Below are 19181 nucleotides of genomic sequence, written 5' to 3'. Positions count from 1 at the left end.
TTTTTTTGTTGTTCCCCAAATTCCGTGAGAATTGAGTTTGGAAAGTTGAGGAAAAGGGTGGGTTTAACCGGAAACAAGGCGCAAAAAACATTTTTTGTACTCCCCGTGTTTGAAGTGAAATTAAAAAAAAAATAATGTGATTTATAGGAAATTTTTTCCATCAACTATTGTATTCGGGGGCTGTTTACGATCTCTTCGCGATACCCTTCCCCCATTTCGAGGGTGACGATGAAAAATGACCACAACCCAAGCGCAGACATCCCACCCTCGTTTTAGAGCACCCCATTGGGGGGCATCGAGAACCCGAATCGCGTTTTCGGGGCAATTTTGGTTTTGCTATGTCTACCTACCGCGCAGTTTGCACGTTTTGAACCGGATGCGATATTAAATTATGACAGGGTGATGTAGAACATGACGTGGAAAATGGGGCTGCTACATTTACGAGGGGATCAAATTAATTTAATGGAAAATACACTAAATATCTTTTTAATTGAGTGTTATATTTCAAAACCATGTTTTGGAATTGACAAGATGGTGTATTCATCAAAATCGATTAGATTTTTTCATAAAAAGAATTAAAAGGAGATCACCTTCACCCTAAACATCCCCCCTTCCTCACGTTTGAATCGCGGAGCTTTTAGCAAATTGTACCAATCTGGCTTTCCATTAATCAGCGGTTTTCGACCGTCGAAAACCCCTTCGTCGAAACTAATTTCAACCACACCCCCTCATTCGATGATAAATTTAAACCACGTCAACATCGAAGCTACACATCCATCACTCATTTAAAAAATAATTTTCACTAGTTTAATTTCTTTGATTAAGGTATTTTTTAATGAATTTTATTTTAATTTTTCCTTTTTTGTCGTCTGCATCGCGTGTTACTTTTAGAGGGGCGTCGCGGCGCCAACCTAATTGATTTAGGCGCGCCCTCGCCGTCTCCGCCACCGGTGGTTTGTGCTAATGGAGATTAACAAAGGTTCCGCGTGGGGCGCCAAAAAGGAACCCCCGAGGTCGGAAGGATTAAAAGAGAAGGCGTTTATGAGGATGAAAGGTAGTGGTTGTAAAGAGCCTCTTAAAATGCGCTATTAGTGGAGTAGAGGATGTAGAGAATTTAAAACTATTATGATTTAGGTGAATGAAAAAATTGTGTTTCGTTTCCTTTTAAATTTTCTTTATTTATGTCTTGAATTAAATATTCTTTTAATCATCGGTGTAAGAAATATCTTCTTGGGGTGTTTTAAACACTTTTAATATTCACAATTTTATTCTGAACACTTTTAAATTTCTGCAAATCAATTTTTTTCTTCTCGTTAAGTATCTTGATAAGGTTTTGATTCACACCAATCATGTTTTCCTATATTCAAAAGTCTTTGAATTTTCTGGAAAACGTCACCTTTAACATTATCAACTCGTTTTATCTTGGTCAAATAACCTCGAGATGTTTATAATCAGTTAATACCATTTTGACACATATCAATAAGGTTTCCCTATACATTATCGAAATTGAAGTATGCTTGTATTGCTTAGTTATAATACTATACTTCTAATCCGCAAATGGTCGAGCATGTGCCCAAAAAAAAACATTCTTCCAAGACGAAAAACTAATCTCCACACTGCTATATGTAATTTACTTCACAGACAACGTTGGGTCAATATGTAGACCCAGAAGCTGATCCAGTCCAAGCTGATAGAGTCAGCTATTTGCAAGCCATTTTGCGCTTATCCGATCAGACACATTCACATTTTTCTATTTAGCTAAGAATGGGAACTATGTTATTAGTATAGCTTTGCATAGCTTGACTTCCGGAGCTATACTAATAAAGTGGCTGCAATCTCAGCATGTTTCTTCTTGAGGTGCCTATCCGATTTGAACGTTGGCAATTATGTGAGCTGTCCGTGGTATTTTGAGCATTCGTTTGTATAGCCACATTTCAAAGGCTTCCAGTTTTTTAGTTATGGCTTTTGTCAGGTCCAAGATTCCATGCGATATAACAGTGTGGAAAACACATAATCCCGGTGTGAATCCCAGGCCGGTGTGAATTAAACTAAGATTAGAACTAAAACTAGAACTAACACTAGAAACTTTCGGGTTTTGCCGTGCGTCTTTTAATAAAAGGTTTGACATTTCGGATGCCATGTTGCAACCTTCTTCAGAAACTGGTTCGAAGTGACGAGATCAAAAAATCGGTAACTATATATAAGTCGGAAAAACTAATTAATAACTAATTGCCCAGCCATCCTCTCTGTTGACGTTATTTTTATGTCGGTGAATCTCTATGGCTTCTCTTGTCAGTCTTTGGTAGTATCTGTTGTCCCTAGCCAGCACCTTTGTTTATTCGGTGCCCCTCTGCATGGCAATGTTCCGCAACCGCCGACTGCTGGATCTCCCTCTCATGCTCCTTGATGCGGCACTCGACATTGCGTCCAGTTTGGCCAACATAAACCTTCCCACAACTACACGATAGTCGATAGACTCCCGCTCCTTTTAATGGAGTTAGTTTGTCCTTGGCTATCGGGAGTGCCGTACCGCACTACGATGTCGTTCTTCTTGAGGTGCCTAGCAATTCGTTCCGTTACACCTGAAACATAGGGAAGACAGATAAATCCAAGTGGTTTTGTACTTACCGTGTCCTCTTTCTGCTTTCGCTGCTTGATGGCCTGGTTGATGTCCCTCGAAGTGTATCCATTCTTCTTTAGCACGCCTCGTAGAAAGTGTTGCTCCTTCTTCAAGTTCTCTCCTTCACATAGTCTCGCTGAAATAATGTACGGATCACGGACCTCTTCTGTTGCGGATGATGATGTGAACATGCCTGTAAATACCTGTTGGTATGGGTCTTCTTTCGGTATACACCAAGTTCTATATCTCCATTTGTCGTCCTGGTGACCAACACATCTAGGAAAGGCAGTTTTTTGGCAGTTTCTGTTTCCATGGTGAACTTAATCATAGGATGTTGAGAGTTCAAGTGATCCAAGAACTCTTAGAGCCGTTTTTGACCATGTTGCCATATCACAAACGTGTCATCCACATATCGGAGCTATAGTTTTGGTTTCCACTGGCTCTTCTTCAAAGCGTCCTCTTCGAATAATTCCATGTAGAAATTAGCTATAAATGGCTGCCCCTTCGAACTGCTCGTAAAATTATCCTTTCCAGCTGAAATACGTCGACGATAAGCAATACTCCACCAGATCTGGCACGTATCATGGTAAACCCTCCGGAATGAGTTTTCGGCGAAGACCCTCTACAGCATCCTTAACTGGTACCCTAGTAAAAAGGGATTCCACATCGAAACCTTTTACCGATTCCACAAAATGTGTAGAATCCCTGACATACGATTCCGTGTTACCTGGAAAGGGGGACAGAATCTTTGCAAGATGTTTCGCCAGCTGGTATGTTGGGGAGTTGATGGCGCTGACGATAGGGCGGAGGGGGACGTCTGGTTTGTGAATCTTCGGTAGTCCGTAGATTCTTGGTGGTACCGGCGCCTGCACAAACAAACCTTTCTGCTGTTCGAGATATATTTAGTTTTGTAAAGGCTTGGGAAAAAAATATGCTTCGGCAGGATGTGATTATTATTGAGAAAATTATAATATTCTTGAAGCTATTATAAGATAAGCAACAAGAAAGCATGGTTGGCTATTCGAAGCAACTAAGACACATTGGAAATAATTTTTAGCCTCTCTGTGTGATGGATTGAGATATCTATGCTAGTTTGGATCTAGCTAAAGTATTAGGAACGATTTCGATAAAATGACAACAATTAGTATCTATTAGAAGCTATTCTGAGGATATGCATTGGGAGCAATGAAGAGTTTTGTAGTAACTGAATAATCTTATACAACAATCTTATAAGTCTTAAAAAGCGATTTGTAAGCTCTAACCCAGTATGTGGTTATAGTTGCCATAGCGACTCTCAATTACTTGCTGCTCAGCTATCAATCTAACAAGCCCTGATATGGAGGAACGTCTAGAAACAATCGGGCTGATTTTTTTTATTGGTCTTTCATACAGCAGACTTATTCGCCTTATTCACAGATTTGTTATAGTTTCTGCCTTAAAATTCCAGTCTTATCTTTTTTTTATCTTTTATATTCATTTCGCTGTAATCGGCTTATAGCCGGTATAGTAATCTTAACCAATACAAACATGAGTGAAAAAATCCGTTGTTTTCGAACAAATCGAATCAATGTTATAGTTGTCATAAACGATGAGGTTGGTAGCATTAACGATGATAATGATGATTCTGAGCATTCGGCCACCGAAATCTCATAAGCATAATATGTGATCCTTAATAAGGATCAATTAAAAAAATTTTTTTGGTTATAAAGCTGTTCCTTTGTTAATATTAATGTATGGAAAATTAAAAATCTTTTAAAATGAACCCAAACTCGACTTAGTTAGCTCCAACCGTTATCGAGATATCTTATTTTTAGCAAAAAAAAATGGCGATTATTTGACATTTGACAGTTTCTAACCTAACTTTTTCAATTTTTAACCCAAATATATCGTGTTTGGTATCAAATGAAAGCATTTTTGATTCTTATTAAGATCATTTCAATATTTATCAAAAAATCGTTACATTTAATTTTGACATTTCACAGATTTTAACCTAACTTTTTTATTTTTTAACTCAAATATATCGTGTTTGGTATCAAATTAAAGCATTTTTCATTCTTATTAACATTACTTATCACAAATTAGACCTAAGACTTGACTAAGTGACAAATGAATAATGTTGAGAAAAACGAGATTTACAAACAAGTTTCATCAATGTGAAATAACCCAAAAAGCACGTTAAAAATAAAAAGAAACTTTGAATAACCCTAGATTAACTTCTGTTATAAAACTTCTATTACATGATAACTAACTTCAGATTTAAAATGTCAACCTCAATTTTGACATATTTGTAATCTTCGTTAAAAATCCTTTAAAATGAGTACAAACACGACATATTTATCTTCAATATTAATGAAGTTATGGTCAAACTTCCGGTTAGAAATGTCAACCTCAATTTTGACATATTCTTAATTTTTATAAAATATCTTAATATTTGTCACAAAAACAAAAATATAATAAAAAAATCTAAAAAATTAAGGTTGGTATTAATATTTAAAAATTAAATTGCTATCTTCATTGTTGCTAACTTCGGGTTTAATGTTTTTTATTCTAACTTTTTTGTTTTTTAAGATAAGTGTGTCATGTTTGGACTTATTTTAAAGGTTTTTTAATGAAGATGACAAATATATCAAAATTGACGTTGACGTTTCAAACCGGAAGTGATTGTATTTCCATTAATATCAAAGATAAATATGTGAAGTTTGGAGTCATTTTAAAGGATTTTTTATGAAGTTGACAAATATGTCAAAATTAAAAGTTAAAAGTTCGAACTTTTTAGTTTTTTGAGATAAATGCGTCAAGTTTGGACACATTTTAAAGGTTTTTTTAATAAAGAATATATCATGAAGTTGTCCATTTGTCTATTATATGATAATTACCTTTTGTTTATAACACGAAAACGAAATCGTACTAAGTGCCAATAAACGAATGATCTCATATACAACCTGTAATATTTACTTAGTAAGACGCAAAAAGACATATATTTATAAGTACGAAGGCTTTCACGGCCGGTGTGAATTCAACTAACGAGGGGACCTTACGGGTTCGTCATCACCGATTTTGTTCATATTCATAGGGATTGAAGATCAGTACTCGGACATCATTTTCCTGAAGCAGTTCGATCCCATGCTGGAAAATATCCGAGAAAATCGATTTCAAAATTTTCAAAATATTTCGCAACAATAGAAATGCGGTAAATTGTATCTTCCATCATAATGCCGATTGGCCGAGTGGCGCGAGTGGGGCTTTGGATGCCCAAGGTCGCAGGTTCAATCCTTGCTGTTCGCTTTATTTTTTTTTATTTTTGCATTATTGATGATAATCATTATTTTTAATGATTATTAACAAATATTAAATAAATTCAAAAATAATATTAAAAACAATAGCATAATGTCATCTGTTCATTGTCAAACCAAATAAATAATCCAGATCACCCATACGGATGGCATAGTGTTGACAAAATAATTTATTTATTGTTAGGAGTATTATATAATATGAAATATATTAACAATACGAATAATATACGAACAATACGATAATAACAATATATGTACATATATTACATTACATTACATAGATTACATATGGGATAAGCGGACTAACCAACCTCGCGAAGCAAGGTATTGTTATCAAATTTTACCGTGCAGTCGCTCTTAACGAACATTAATACCTTGCTCGATAAAAGGTCATTCAAATCCTTTGGGGAGATAAACTGTCACCCAAAAATCGAGAATCTGATACGGTTAACAGCAGGGCATGGGCAGTTCATGTAATATTGATTAAAAATAGTAATCTGTTGTTATTATAATTTATTGTTATATCTATATACAGGGTGCCCGGTATCTTTCGCATCAGAGCATTATACGGTTGTAGGATACATTTTCTGAAGCGATCTTTCTAATAAATTTTTTTCGAAATGTTTATAATAACCGCACGGGAACTGTTTAAAGTCATCCACTATTGTCCAATGAACAGATGACATTGTGCTATTATTTTTAATATTATTTTTGAATTTATTTAATATTTGTTAATAATCATTAAAAATAATGATTATCATCAATAAAGAAAAAATAAAAAAAAATAAAGCGAACAGCAAGGATTGAACCTGCGACCTTGGGCATCCAAAGCCCCACTCACACCGCTCGGCTAATCAGCATTATAAACGAAAATACAATTTACCGCATTTCTATTGTTGCGAAATATTTTGAAAATTTTGAAATCAATTTTCTCAGATATTTTCCAGCATGGGATCGAACTGCTTCAGGAAAATGATGTCCGAGTACTGATCTTCAATCCCTATAAATATGAACAAAATCGGTGATGACGAACCCGTAAGGTCCCCTTGTAAGATTAGAACTAACACTAGAAACTTTCGGGTTTTGTTGTGCATCTTTTAATAAAAGGTTTGACGTTTCGGATGCCATGTTGCAACCTTCTTCAGAAACTGGTTCGAAGTGACGAGATCAAAAAATCGGTAACTATATATAAGTCGGAAAAACTAATTACTAATCAGTTAACGCTAATTACAAACTAATTAATAACTAATTGCGTCGCGTCCGGTGTGAGGCGGGAAGAGGTCTTCGTGTTCACCACCATCTTCCATGTTCTGCTAAGCTCCCAGCCATCCTCTCTGTTGACGTTATTTTTATGTCGGTGAATCTCTATGGCTTCTCTTGTCAGTCTTTGGTAGTATCTGTTGTCCCTAGCCAGCACCTTTGTTTGTTCGAAGTCTATTCGGTGCCCCTCTGCATGGCAATGTTCCGCAACCGCCGACTGCTGGATCTCCCTCTCATGCTCCTTGATGCGGCACTCGACGTTGCGTCCAGTTTGGCCAACATAAACCTTCCCACAACTACACGATAGTCGATAGACTCCCGCTCCTTTTAATGGAGTTAGTTTGTCCTTGGCTATCGGGAGTGCCGTACCGCACTACGATGTCGTTCTTCTTGAGGTGCCTAGCAATTCGTTCCGTTACACCTGAAACATAGGGAAGACAGATAAATCCAAGTGGTTTTGTACTTACCGTGTCCTCTTTCTGCTTTCGCTGCTTGATGGCCTGGTTGATGTCCCTCGAAGTGTATCCATTCTTCTTCAGCACACCTCGTAGAAAGTGTTGCTCCTTCTTCAAGTTCTCTCCTTCACATAGTCTCGCTGAAATAATGTACGGATCACGGACCTCTTCTGTTGGGGATGATGATGTGAACATGCCTGTAAATACCTGTTGGTATGGGTCTTCTTTCGGTATACACCAAGTTCTATATCTCCATTTGTCGTCCTGGTGACCAACACATCTAGGAAAGGTAGTTTTTTTGGCAGTTTCTGTTTCCATGGTGAACTTAATCACAGGATGTTGAGAGTTCCAAGAACTCTTGGAGCCGTTTTTGACCATGTTGCCATATCACAAACGTGTCATCCACATATCGGAGCCATAGTTTTGGTTTCCACTGGCTCTTCTTCAAAGCGTCCTCTTCGAATAATTCCATGTAGAAATTAGCTATAAATGGCTGCCCCTTCGAACTGCTCGTAAAATTCTCCTTTCCAGCTGAAATACGTCGACGATAAGCAATACTCCACCAGATCTGGCACGTATCCTGGTAAACCCTCCGGAATGAGTTTTCGGCGAAGACCCTCTAGGTACCCTAGTAAAAAGGGATTCCACATCGAAACTTACCAACATATCCCCAGCATCCAGCTTTACACCTTTTACCGATTCCACAAAATGTGTAGAATCCCTGACATACGATTCCGTGTTACCTGTGAAGGGGGACAGAATCTTTGCAAGATGTTTAGCCAGCTGGTATGTTGGGGAGTTGGGGAGCGCTGACGATAGGGCGGAGGGGGACATCTGGTTTGTGAATCTTCGGTAGTCCGTAGATTCTTGGTGGTACCGGCGCCTGCACAAACAAACATTTCTGCTGGAATTCCTGTAGATTTTATCAGTTCCTTCATTTTTCTAACGATTTTGTCTGTGGGGTCCCTTTTGATCTTCCTGTAGGTGGCTGGGTCCAGTAAGTTCATCATTTTGTCGTCGTATTCTTTCCTGTCCATAACAACGGTGGCATTCCCCTTGTCTGCTGGTAACACGACGATTTCTGATTTTTCTTTTATAGATCGGAGTGCCTTCTTTTCACCAACCGTCAAGTTGGATTTTGGTGGTTTTGCTGACTTCAATACCGTCGCAACTTCTTGTCGGATCTCTTCGGCTTTCAGTGCAGGCATCCCTCGAACAGCTGCTTCCACTTCGCAGATGATTTCCTCCTTTGGGACCTTCTTCGGGGCGATTGCGTAGTTTCGCACAAAGGTTTCGTCTTTCGTTAGTGGGACATTCGATCTGTTAATGACGATTGTTTCTACTGGTAAACTATTACCATATAAAACACATAATATCTTAGTTGTCTTACTTTTGTTTTGAGACATTATATGGAAACATAAGGATTGAAAGTAAGACAAGAAATGTGTACGTCCAGTGCTAATCTAAGAAGACATAAGACTAAGTTGCGGAATTCAAGACGTGAGATGGCGGTAAGAGAGCGCTGAAATGAAAACCAGAAGGAAAACGTCCACCAAGAAGATCACCAAAGAGATTTTTAAAGTAACATAGTTATCTCAAGAAATGAAACAATAATCAGTTACCGAACCTTCTTCAAGTTGATTTTCTGGGTTATTTCATTTTTTTGGTTTTTCTGGGTTTTCGTGGTATCACTTTGACGTCATTCTGTTTCCTTCAGTATCATTTATTTTCGACTTCTTTCTTTCTTTCTGGCTTCTATCTACCGTCTACGTCTTTTGTCTACATTATTTCATCTTTTAATCCTGAATCTGGCTACCATGAACCTATCTTCTTTCGATATTTCTACATTATATTTGTCTTTGTTTGGATTTCTTTCTTTCTGGCATCTTCTAGTATCTTCTCAATTCTTCCTTGTTTCTAAGTTATTTCTTTTTGTGTCTTTATTCCATAGCCATTGTTTCTAATTTCTTTCTTTCTGGATTCGTAGTGATTTCCTTTTTTATTTGTATGCCTTCTTCTGGCTTCGCTTTCTATTTTCTCAAGTATTTCGGTCTTCTCACACGGTATTTTCTATTTCCTTATTTCTAGTCATCTTCAGTGTTTTGGTATCATTTCTTCTAATTCTTTCTTCTCACCTTTTAATCTTGTATCTGGTTAACTTGAATCTAGCTTATTTCTACATTTCTGCATTGTATCTGGCTTTAATCGGGTTTCTAATTTTCTGTTTTGGCACCATATTGGCTTCTTTAACTTTATTACCAATTCTTTTTTCTGCTCCTTACAACTTTTCTGCCATCTTCAAGATTCTGATTTATACTCAGCTTCTCTTCTTCTGGTTTCATTACGACATTTTCTTTCATTATATCTCTTAACCTTGAATCAAGTCTTCCTCGAAGTCTTTATTCTGTTTTTTTCTTCTTCTTGGCACTTCATGCTTCTCCATTAGAAATGATTTTTCTCGTTTTGGAATCTGTGTAATTTTTTCCTAGTTTCTAACTTTTTGCTTTCTTTTCTGTATAACTTCTTCTTGCTTATTTTCAGCTCATTTCAACTCCTTACAGCTTTTCTACAAATATCTCTCGTTAAATTTATCTCGTAGATAAATACAGTTACGATAACATTTAAACAGTTGTAAATGTGGCTACAATCTCACGGTTAGCTTAATCAGATGGTAGCGGCGGACCAAAGAACAACGAAAAGTTTAAATATCTTTCTATGAATTGTAAGGGCATGGTTGATTTAGTTTAGGGACTCAAATTTGTAAATGTCTACCGATAAAGCCGAACGTAGCGTTGTATCTCAATTGAAATCTACCCCAACTCAATACATTTAAAACTTTGTAAGAGGGGGTTGGAAAAAATTTGTCTAAAACAACTTTTTTTATGAAAAGGGAGGGGTCGTTATTTTTTGTAAATATTTTTTTGTGTTCGAGTTCTAAAAAGATAGAGTTTCCGTGTGTGAATGAAATAAAAAGGGGGTTTTGTCCACCCCCTTTTTTATCCAACCCCCACCGTTAGGTTGGGTTGTCGCCGAAGAAAAGCCTCCTCGACCGCCCCCGGTTACTCAATTAATCCCTGCACTAATGGATGTGTTTAGTTCTGAGCCGGTGACTAAAACCCTTAGCCCTTTTGAACACCAGCAACAGTTTTACAGGGGTGGTAAAACTTTTCAACTACATCACAAGAATTCCACTTTTATTTTAAAAACTGTTGTTGTAATTTTTTTTTTTAACTGAAAACTTTATGATATATTTTTCCGGTTATCGGTTTCTTTATCGTCGAAAGCTCGGGGGGTTGTTTTCTTACGGTCGTTGGTGCCGAGGTTGTTTGCTCCGGTTCTAGAGCGCGAGATTCGGAGGACAACAGCCGCGGGGCGAATTCGGTCGGGTAAGCAAATATTTTCTTCCGTTGGAAACGCGCCCCTTTTGTTATAAAAGTAAGAAAAATCTAAAAAAAAGCGAGTAAAAGGGTACCAAATGTAATAGACTGCCTCTTTTCCTTCCTTCCTTTCCGGATTCTTCTCTTTTCGGTTTTATCTTTTCTTGCTTCCGGGAAAAATACAAATTACCTTCAACTAGAGTGTATTAATTAATTATCATACTCGAGTATGCAACCAATATCGCAAATCGCGTATTGCAATACGCATACTGTGATATTGGTTGCATACTTGCAATGATTACGTAATTTTTTAAATTTTTCAAATCTTTTTCGCTAATTTATTTGATATTCAAGCGAAATACGGCTTTTGATAACAAAGAAAAAAATGGGAATCCATCCTGTACGAAACGACCATTGCGTTGAAAACGTTATTTTATGCAAATTCAGTTTGGGGAGGCAACTCCGTCAACGTTTTCAACCCTCGCATGTTATTCGTTACTCTTCCAACCCCGTTTTTTTTACCACATCAAATTTACTAAACGCGTTTTTAAATTTTTCATTTCCACACTTCAATTTATAATTCTCCTCATTCAAACGGGATTATACGAAGTTAAAAACATTAAAATTGGTAATAATAACTTTTATAACCTATTTTATATACAAATTTTGTGGGAGTCAGAAAACAAAAAAGGAAAAGGTGGTTTTTGGGTACGAAAAGGGGTGGATTTCCAGTTTTCGTTCTCTCTAGAGAGGGACCTCTGCCGGTATAATTAGCTGCGCTGAACGGCTGCGGTTGGCAAGGTGATATATGGTCGAAATGGGGCCTCGGAAAGTACCCCGGCTATATTCGGTGTGGTGGTCGAAAAACCGCCTCCGACGCAGCCATAGAACCCGACCCTATTCCAACCCCCTGCCTAAAAAGAGGGTGAGATCTCTCTCTCTCTCTCGTTTTCCTTGCCCGGTTACTACAACCACTTGGGAAACCGCCACCCGAAAACTAAATGTGTAATATCATTTAAACCGTGAAATGTCGTCTTGGAATTAGAATTAGGGTGGAAAGATTTTGTTAAAACCTAATCGAAATCAACAAACAATAATTTAAAGGTTTAATTCGCAATATGCTTTAAATACGTCGAAGTATGCCATTTATTAAGTGTGGATTACAACCTTAATTGGAACTTCTTGAATATCCACAACACACTTTGTCTTTCGGAAATCCACAAAAACCATTTAATTTCCAGAAATTACGATTGTAAGCTATAAAAAGTACACACTTTCATAATCCATTCATAAGCCAACATTTTGGCTGATTAATTTTGTTAATTCGACCGATTTCGACCTAAGAACACTCTTCAGGAACAATCATATTGACATAAAATTCGTTAATACATTTCTAGGACTAAATACTACACCGATTAGCATTCTTAGAAATTCAGATCCATCTTCAATAAACTTTATACTCATTTATTAAATACTGCTCCGAGAGTCATTGAAAATGAGAAGTTGCAAAAACCTTCAAAATCATCTAAATTCCTTGAAAATTCTCTCAAATGTTTCCTTCTTTGGTTGAAAACTTTCAAAATTCCTAAAAACTTACAAATTCTTTAAAAATCTTCAAATCCCATGGAAATGTAATCAAATATTAATAAATAATTGGACCGCGTTATGCATCACTTGACTAAGCGACAAATCAATAATGTTGAGAAAAACATTATTTCGTTTCTGTAAGAAAGTGCGAAAAACTTCTATTATATGATAACTAACTTCAGGTTTAAAATGTCAACCTCAATTTTGACATATTTGTAATCTTCATTAAAAATCCTTTAAAATGAGTACAAACACGACATATTTATCTTCAATATTAATGAAGTTATGGTCAACTTCCGGTTTAGAATGTCAACGTCAATTTTGACATATTTGTAATCGTCGAAAAAAATCCTTTAAAATAAGTCCCAACATGATACGTTTAATTCCAATGTACTCGAGATATAAATGTTTATGTTGGCGTGTCATTTAGAATGTCAAGCTGTAAAAAAAATTGTTAATTTAATCTTTAAGATGTCATTCAAATGTCACTTTTGATATTAAAATATTCGTGTGATGCAAAATCATCAAATTTGACAGTTAGAACGTCAATTGGTAGCAAAAATTGAGGTTGACATATCATTTGGAATGTCAAATTGTAAATTTAATCTTTAAAATGTCATTTAAATGTCATTTTTGATATAAGAAAACCATTTGGAATGCATAATTAGTAAAATAGCATAATTAATAAAATTTCTCTAAAAATTAGTTATTTTTAAATTTGATAAAATTTAGGTTGGTAGCCCTCCATGTCATTTCGATTTTTTTGACAGAAACGGTTTCTTGTCAAGTTTTACTTAATTTGTTATTAATTATCTAATTATTAAGTGTTTTATTATGTTTATTCTTCACGAATCGGTTCTTTTTAGTTATAACTCGGTGAGTAAATAGTTTTTATCGACTTGAAATTCTTTTCTAAAATAATCTTTGCTTTAATTAATTTTAAGTTGAGATTAAAAGAAATTACCGAGATTTTTGGTTTTAGTAATGTAATTATCACTTCAATTTTTTTAGTTTAATAACAATTTAAATTATAAATTAATAATTTCATTAATAATATTTCTCTAAAAATTAGTTATTTTTAAATTTGATAAAATTTAGGTTGGTAGCCCTCCATGTCATTTCGATTTTTTTGACAGAAACTGTTTTTTTGTCAAGTTTTAATTAATTTTCTAATTATTAAGTGTTTTATTATGTTTATCTTCACGAATCAGTTCTTTTTAGTTATAACTCGGTGAGTAAATAGTTTTTATCGACTTGAAATTCTTTTCTAAAATAATCTTTGCTTTAATTAATTTTAAGTTGAGATTAAAAGAAATTACCGAGATTTTTGGTTTTAGTAATGTAATTATCACTTCAATTTTTTAATTTAATAACAATTTAAATTATAAATTAATAATTTCATTAATAATATTTCTCTAAAAATTATTTATTTTTAAATTTGATAAAATTTAGGTTGGTAGCCCTCCATGTCATTTCGATTTTTTTGACAGAAACGGTTCCTTGTCAAGTTTTAATCAATTTGTTATTAATTATCTAATTATTAAGTGTTTTATTATGTTTATTCTTCACGAATCGGTTCTTTTTAGTTATAATTCGGTGAGTAAATAGTTTTTACCAAGATTTTTGATAAAATGTCGCTTAGTCGAGTGATACTTTCTTAATAGTTTTTTCTTTAACTGTTAGATTTATTTTTATTATACCTTATTACATTTTGCTACAAAACATTGAAATTAATCAAAATATATGGTGGTCTAGAATCTAGAACATTGTGTTTTAACGGACGAACGTGCGTAAAGGTTGGAGAATAGAATAGAATAAACCGCGAGGTTGGGTGGGTTTTGGTGCATAGAGAAAGGGATTTGGCGTTAATGTCATGTAATACATACACACGGCCGAAGCTTTCAGTTCTCAGCTTTCAGTTTGCGCGCAGATTTATGTAGCCCCCTACGAAATCTGTTGCAGTTCGGCGAGCTTGAGCAATTTACGACCTAATTTGTAACGGCTAGAATCCCGGAAAAACAAGAACGAGGACGAAGAAGTTATTGGAAAAGATATATGGTGAAAAGTTTTTTTCATTTTCGATTAAAATTGGAATTGTTAGTAATCGTTAAGCATTTGGTGGATGATTTTCGAATCGAATCGAATTTAAAAATAAAACTTTCCAGGTAGAATAGAGAGAGGTTTTGTATTGCGAACGTGCTAGTACAAGTTTGCGGTTGGTTGGAGTTTTGCTCCCTCGTCCTTTAGAATTCCCGGATTTGTTTGTTTTTCGAGAAGGGTGAGTTGAAAAACAATTCGAAACCCCTACACTGCAATAAAACAAATCGGTATCGGACAACAGCAGGTGATTTCCGAACCGGACCGGGTTCAATCTGAAACTCCCCGAATTCCTGCTGCAATTTAAATACAACCAAACTCACCGGAAGTTGTGAAACTTTGATTTTTAACCCCGCAACCGGTTTTTCTCATATTTTATTGATTTGAGTCAATAAATCATCGTGGGGTGAATGTAACGAGCTCCCAAGAGCTTTCGTGATGGGCAAATTTTATTAATAAATCGCGGGGGAATCGACTACGCGAAACGATCGCTGTTGGAATGGATGGACGGACGGTTCGCGCGGGTTTCGAGTCCCCAAGGGGGCACTTCGTTCGCGTTCTCGTCCCCCCAATTAGTCCGTCCATTGTGTTTAGGTTTCACAAAGCTTTACTTCGGTCGCTAAAACCAAACCGAATCTATATTAAACGTAAACGTTTGCTTACACACAAAGAGAAATTTTAAGTGTTTACATTTGAGAGGAACTAAAATATTGCTTAATATGTTTTATGAAGAAAGGAATCTCTTAACAGGATCATGGAAGTTGCAACTTCAACGACGACCATGTCGGATGGAGTTGAGAGTGTTATGACCGAGAATGAGGGTGCTAAAAACGAAGCGGATATTAATGGGGTTGAGGATGATAAAGAAGGAGTCGAAGAAGATGGTGCTGGTAAAGTTAAGGAGGAAGATGAGTTAATTGGGGAGAAGGAAATTTCTTCTTCGGCGATTCCCGAACAACAGAGTCAAAATAAAGAAGAAAAAGAAGAAGAACCAGGTTATTAACTTAGTCATAGTTTTTTGTTTTTGGTTTCAATTTTTTTTCAGATGTTAAGAAGAAAAATGAAACTCCTGATGTGTTGTGTCTCCAATTGGATGAGGGTGATAATTTGGACGTTTATTTCGAGAAGGAAAAGGCTCGAAAAAAGGAGTTGGAGATGAGCAAAATGCTGAAAGAGGAGGAAAAGATTAATCATCAAGAACAAAATGAGAAGAAAAGCTTCGAAAAGAAGAAAAAATCGATTAAAATCACCCCGAAGAAAGTTAAAAGCAAAATAGAGAGTGTTAATAAAGATAAAGATCAAGAAAAGTTAGAGGAAAATTTGGAAAATCAAGGTGATTCTAAAGAAAATGCTGATGATAACGAGATTAAGCAAGAGTTGAATCAACAACCTGAAGTTACAGTTAAAAGCACCGTGGTTAAATGCGAAAAAAATAAAGGTGATGATAAAGAGAATAAAGATAATAAGGAAAATCGATTTTTGTGGGTTTCAAATATAAATCGTTACACGAAAGCTAATGATTTAAAAGTTCATTTTACTCCCCACGGAAAAGTTCAAACAGCCCGAATTGTAACCGATGGAAAAAATTATTACGGTTATTTATTGATGGAGAGAAAAGAAGATGTGGAAAATTGTATTGAAAAATTGCAAGGAACTAACTTTGATGGGATTACAATACATTTAAGCGAAAAAAAACCAGAACAAAAATCAAAAAGCACCGAAAGAAAAATCGACTCAAGAAGAAAATCAACATCGTCCATCAAAAACGACCCCCTAACATTAAAAGTAAAAGATTACAAAAACGAAAAAGAAACAACATTACACAAAAAACGTTCCGACGAAGAACAACGTCGAAAAAATCGCGAAGCCGAAAGAATTCGCGAGGAACGTCGCAAAGAACGTATAAAATACGAAGAGAGAAAAGCGCAAGAAATGAAAATCGAACGTGAAAAAAGAAAATTAGAACACGAGAGGCGTTTAATCGAAGAAGAAAAAATAAATTTACTTCGCTTACAAAAACGTTTGGCCGTTACGGAACGTTCGATAATTCAACGTCAAAAACAAGATTTAGAACGAGACATTAAAAATTTAGAATATAAAAAGCGCAAAACCGAAACAACCACATACGAAAGAAAACCAAAATTAACTAAAATCGATGAAAAATATTGGAAGAAAGATTCTTCCTCGAAAAGTTACGATGAAAATTATAAAAAAGTCGATTCGATTTTAGTCCCACCACCCCCCGTTTTATCCGAAAATTATCACCAAAAAACTAATGTTGGTGATAAAGAAAGAAATTGGAAAGAAATTTCGAAAGAAAGCACCTTAGAAAGTCGATTCTCTTACGATTATGAACGATACCAAAAAGATCATCGTTACAAAGAAAAAGAAAAAAATTATCATTGGGAAAGTGGATATAATTGTGGAAATAATTCCGCTAACAATAACGCTTGGAGAGGACAAGAACAAAGAAATGTTAATCGACATAGCGTCTCCTCATTCCCCGTTACCACCGGAAATGTTTATCAAGTTCAAAGTTCGACTCCCAGTTATTATCAAGGAAATAGAAAATCATCGAATGATTATTATTATCGAGGGGGCGATCGAAAATATTAAAAATATTTACTTTTTTTCTTAAGAGTTAATTTTTGAGTTAATTATAAAAAATACTTTGTTTTGAAATAGTTGATGAGGCGAAAATCAAAAAAAAAAAACATATTTTGTTTGAGAGTTAATATTTGAGTTGATTTTGAATAAAGAAAAAAAATGTTAAAAAATTGTTGTTTGTACACCAAAATGAAGAAGATGGTGGATTTTAGATATTAAATTATTATTAAATGGTTTTTTATGTGTATAGAGTTTAATAATAGCTCATTATATGCTAGTAGAATACTATACTTTGTCCATAAATTTATTTTTTAAATAAATTTTTGAATAAAGGTTAAACGTCAATGTGACACAAATTCAATGTTACCAACTGTAACCAACTTCACAACAATTTGTCAAAATTAAGTGTCAGTTTTATAAAACGTCGTTTTCTTTACGAAAATTAATTAATTTATGCTTAAATCATAAAAAAAAAGGAATTTGTTTAGGTTTTTTTAATGTCAAACATTTAGAAACATAAAAAATTGAATTAAATTGACGTTTTTTGAACTTTTAACGTTTCAAATATTATTAGTCTGGTCAAGATGACTACCCGCGAATAATGACAGTACGGAAAAGTGTAAAAATCACTTTAAAGTTTCGACATAACCTCACTTTTTGTGACGTCACCACTTATTTTCGCAGTACATTTGGTTAAAACGCATATTTTCGCGTTTTCAACAAATAACGCCTAAAATGTCGTTGTTTACCATCTACCATAAACTAAAGATAACCTAAAATCTATACCTGATGCTTTAACCTTTAATTGGTGAGTTGAGTAAATGTTACTTTTGTGAAATCCCATACATTAAGTATACATTTTTAATAAACTCAATACTTTTAACCTTCGGAGTACAAAAATTAATTAATTATCCGATCTGACGTCACCTTCGAAAGTATGCAACCAATATCACAGATTGGTATTGCAACGCGACGAAAGTTCCTAGAAACGATGGCGATAATTCATTATTTATTGTAAAAATGTGCTACAAACTAATGAAATAGAACAAAACACCTTTTTTAGGTAAACAAATGGCAAATAAACACCCCAAATCATTTTTTATGCGTCTTCATCACTGACGTCAGTGTGACATGATTCAAAACATGATAAAACAAAATTCCCTGTTAATTTTCCCAACTTTCCAATAATTTGACAGGTATTATAGAAAAAAACGGCTATAGTCGTGAAAAAAACTTTCAGTTCTCAATGTTAACTTTAATTTTATTATTATATTCGTAATCTTCATAAAATAACCTTTAAAGTGAGTCCAAACTTGACGCATTTAACTTTAATATTAATGGAAATACAATCACTTCCGGTTTGAAACGTCAACGTCAATTTTGACATATTTGTCTTCTTCATTAAAAAACCTTTAAAATGAGTCCAAAGATGACGCACTTATCTCAAAAAACAAAAAAGTTAGAATAAAAAACATTAAACCCGAAGTTAGCAACAATGAAGATTTTTAAATTTTAATACCAACCTTAATTTTTAATTTTTTTTTATTATATTTTTGTTTTTGTGACAAATTTTAACACATTTTATAAAAATTAAGAATATATCAAATGACATTGACATTTCAAACCGGAAGTTGCTTATATCTCGAGTAATATTGGAATTAAACGTATCATGTTTGGACTCATTTTAAAGGATTTTTCACGACGATTACAAATATGTCAAAATTGACGTTGACATTTCTAACCGGAAGTTGACCATACCTTCATTAATATTGAAGATAAATATGTCGTGTTTGTACTCATTTTAAAGGATTCTTAATGAAGATTACAAATATGTCAAAATTGAGGTTGACATTTTAAATCTGAAGTTAGTTATCATATAATAGAC

At 34.7% G+C, this 19181-nt stretch overlaps 2 protein-coding genes across 12 annotated transcripts in view; both read left to right on the top strand.

Annotated features, from left to right (window-relative positions):
* LOC111413529 (probable serine/threonine-protein kinase DDB_G0282963) overlaps positions 1 to 19181 on the top strand; it is a 155453-nt gene that overhangs the window by 18161 nt on the left and 118111 nt on the right. The gene's annotated exons all lie outside the window — the stretch shown is intronic.
* On the top strand, positions 13339 to 17336 carry LOC111413532 (SAFB-like transcription modulator). 10 transcript variants are annotated; one of them, XM_071196091.1, is made up of 5 exons: positions 13364 to 13468; positions 14555 to 14688; positions 14758 to 14870; positions 15440 to 15684; positions 15735 to 17336. In XM_071196091.1, exons 4-5 carry the CDS (start codon positions 15444 to 15446, stop codon positions 17303 to 17305), a joined length of 1812 nt encoding a protein of 603 aa, XP_071052192.1. In that variant the 5' UTR covers positions 13364 to 13468; positions 14555 to 14688; positions 14758 to 14870; positions 15440 to 15443; the 3' UTR covers positions 17306 to 17336. The 10 variants fall into 10 exon arrangements, with proteins under 10 accessions (XP_071052199.1, XP_071052192.1, XP_071052190.1 ...); XM_071196089.1 differs by having other exon boundaries at positions 14348 to 14688; XM_071196095.1 differs by having other exon boundaries at positions 14348 to 14688; positions 15422 to 15684.

Source organism: Onthophagus taurus, chromosome 5 (genome assembly GCF_036711975.1).
Source record: "Onthophagus taurus isolate NC chromosome 5, IU_Otau_3.0, whole genome shotgun sequence".
Taxonomy (NCBI): Eukaryota; Metazoa; Arthropoda; class Insecta; order Coleoptera; family Scarabaeidae; genus Onthophagus; species Onthophagus taurus.
This window is presented reverse-complemented; position numbering and strand designations above follow the sequence as displayed.

What these genes read in the sequence shown, in the direction of transcription:
- LOC111413532 (XM_071196098.1), top strand. Translation starts at nt 15,444, where the DNA reads ATGGAAGTTGCAACTTCAACGACGACCATGTCGGATGGAGTTGAGAGT. An exon ending in AGAAAAAGAAGAAGAACCAG is followed by an intron (nt 15,685 to 15,734) that starts GTTATTAACTTA and finishes ATTTTTTTTCAG; the next exon opens with ATGTTAAGAAGAAAAATGAA.